This window comes from Phaethon lepturus, unplaced genomic scaffold (assembly GCF_000687285.1).
Source record: "Phaethon lepturus isolate BGI_N335 unplaced genomic scaffold, ASM68728v1 scaffold27467, whole genome shotgun sequence".
In the NCBI taxonomy this organism is placed as follows: domain Eukaryota; kingdom Metazoa; phylum Chordata; class Aves; order Phaethontiformes; family Phaethontidae; genus Phaethon; species Phaethon lepturus.
This window is the reverse complement of record NW_010552943.1, coordinates 1-453: the sequence shown is the minus strand read 5'-3', so window position 1 is coordinate 453 and position 453 is coordinate 1. Positions and strand designations below refer to the sequence as shown.

The window sequence follows — 453 nt, the reverse complement described above, 5'->3', positions numbered from 1 at the left end:
GGTGGCCACCACCCCCTCAGTGGGGGGCTGAGTGGGGATCCAAGAGTGGGGGCCCAGAGCAGCAGGGACGGACTGGGAGCGGCCGAGCGCAGGGCGTGGGGGGAAGACCAGCTCTGGCCCGTGGGATGCCGGCGGGTGGCTGGTGGTGGTGGCATTGGTGGTGGTGGTCCGGTGGCCCGCGGAACCGATGCAGCAGGAGGTAAAGGACTGGAAGGGAGAAGGAGTGGTGCTCAGCCTCCAGCCCCATGCCATGGGGAAGGTCTGGCTGGGCGCCGGCGGGGATCTCCCACCTCATGGAGCGAGGGGAAGCGGAGCTGTGCCGTTTTCCGCAGGTGTCCATCGGCATAGATACTGACGACGTTCTGGCCAAAGGGCCGGCGGCCGGCGACGTGGACAACATCAACGCAGTGCTGGAGGGATGGGGAGGGGGCGGCAGACGTCCCAGCATCCCCA

At 68.4% G+C, this 453-nt stretch overlaps 1 protein-coding gene across 1 annotated transcript in view; it reads right to left on the bottom strand.

Moving 5' to 3' along the window:
• LOC104624109 (neurobeachin-like protein 2) overlaps positions 1-410 on the bottom strand; it is a gene marked incomplete at both ends in the record, with an annotated part of 10,239 nt that extends 9,829 nt beyond the window's left edge. The window contains 3 exon segments of the mRNA XM_010291389.1: positions 1-50; positions 52-207; positions 291-410. The exon segment at positions 1-50 is cut by the window's left edge and continues 125 nt beyond it. Coding sequence (XP_010289691.1) covers positions 1-50; positions 52-207; positions 291-410 — 326 coding nt within the window.
• Between the last annotated feature and the right edge of the window lie 43 nt (positions 411-453).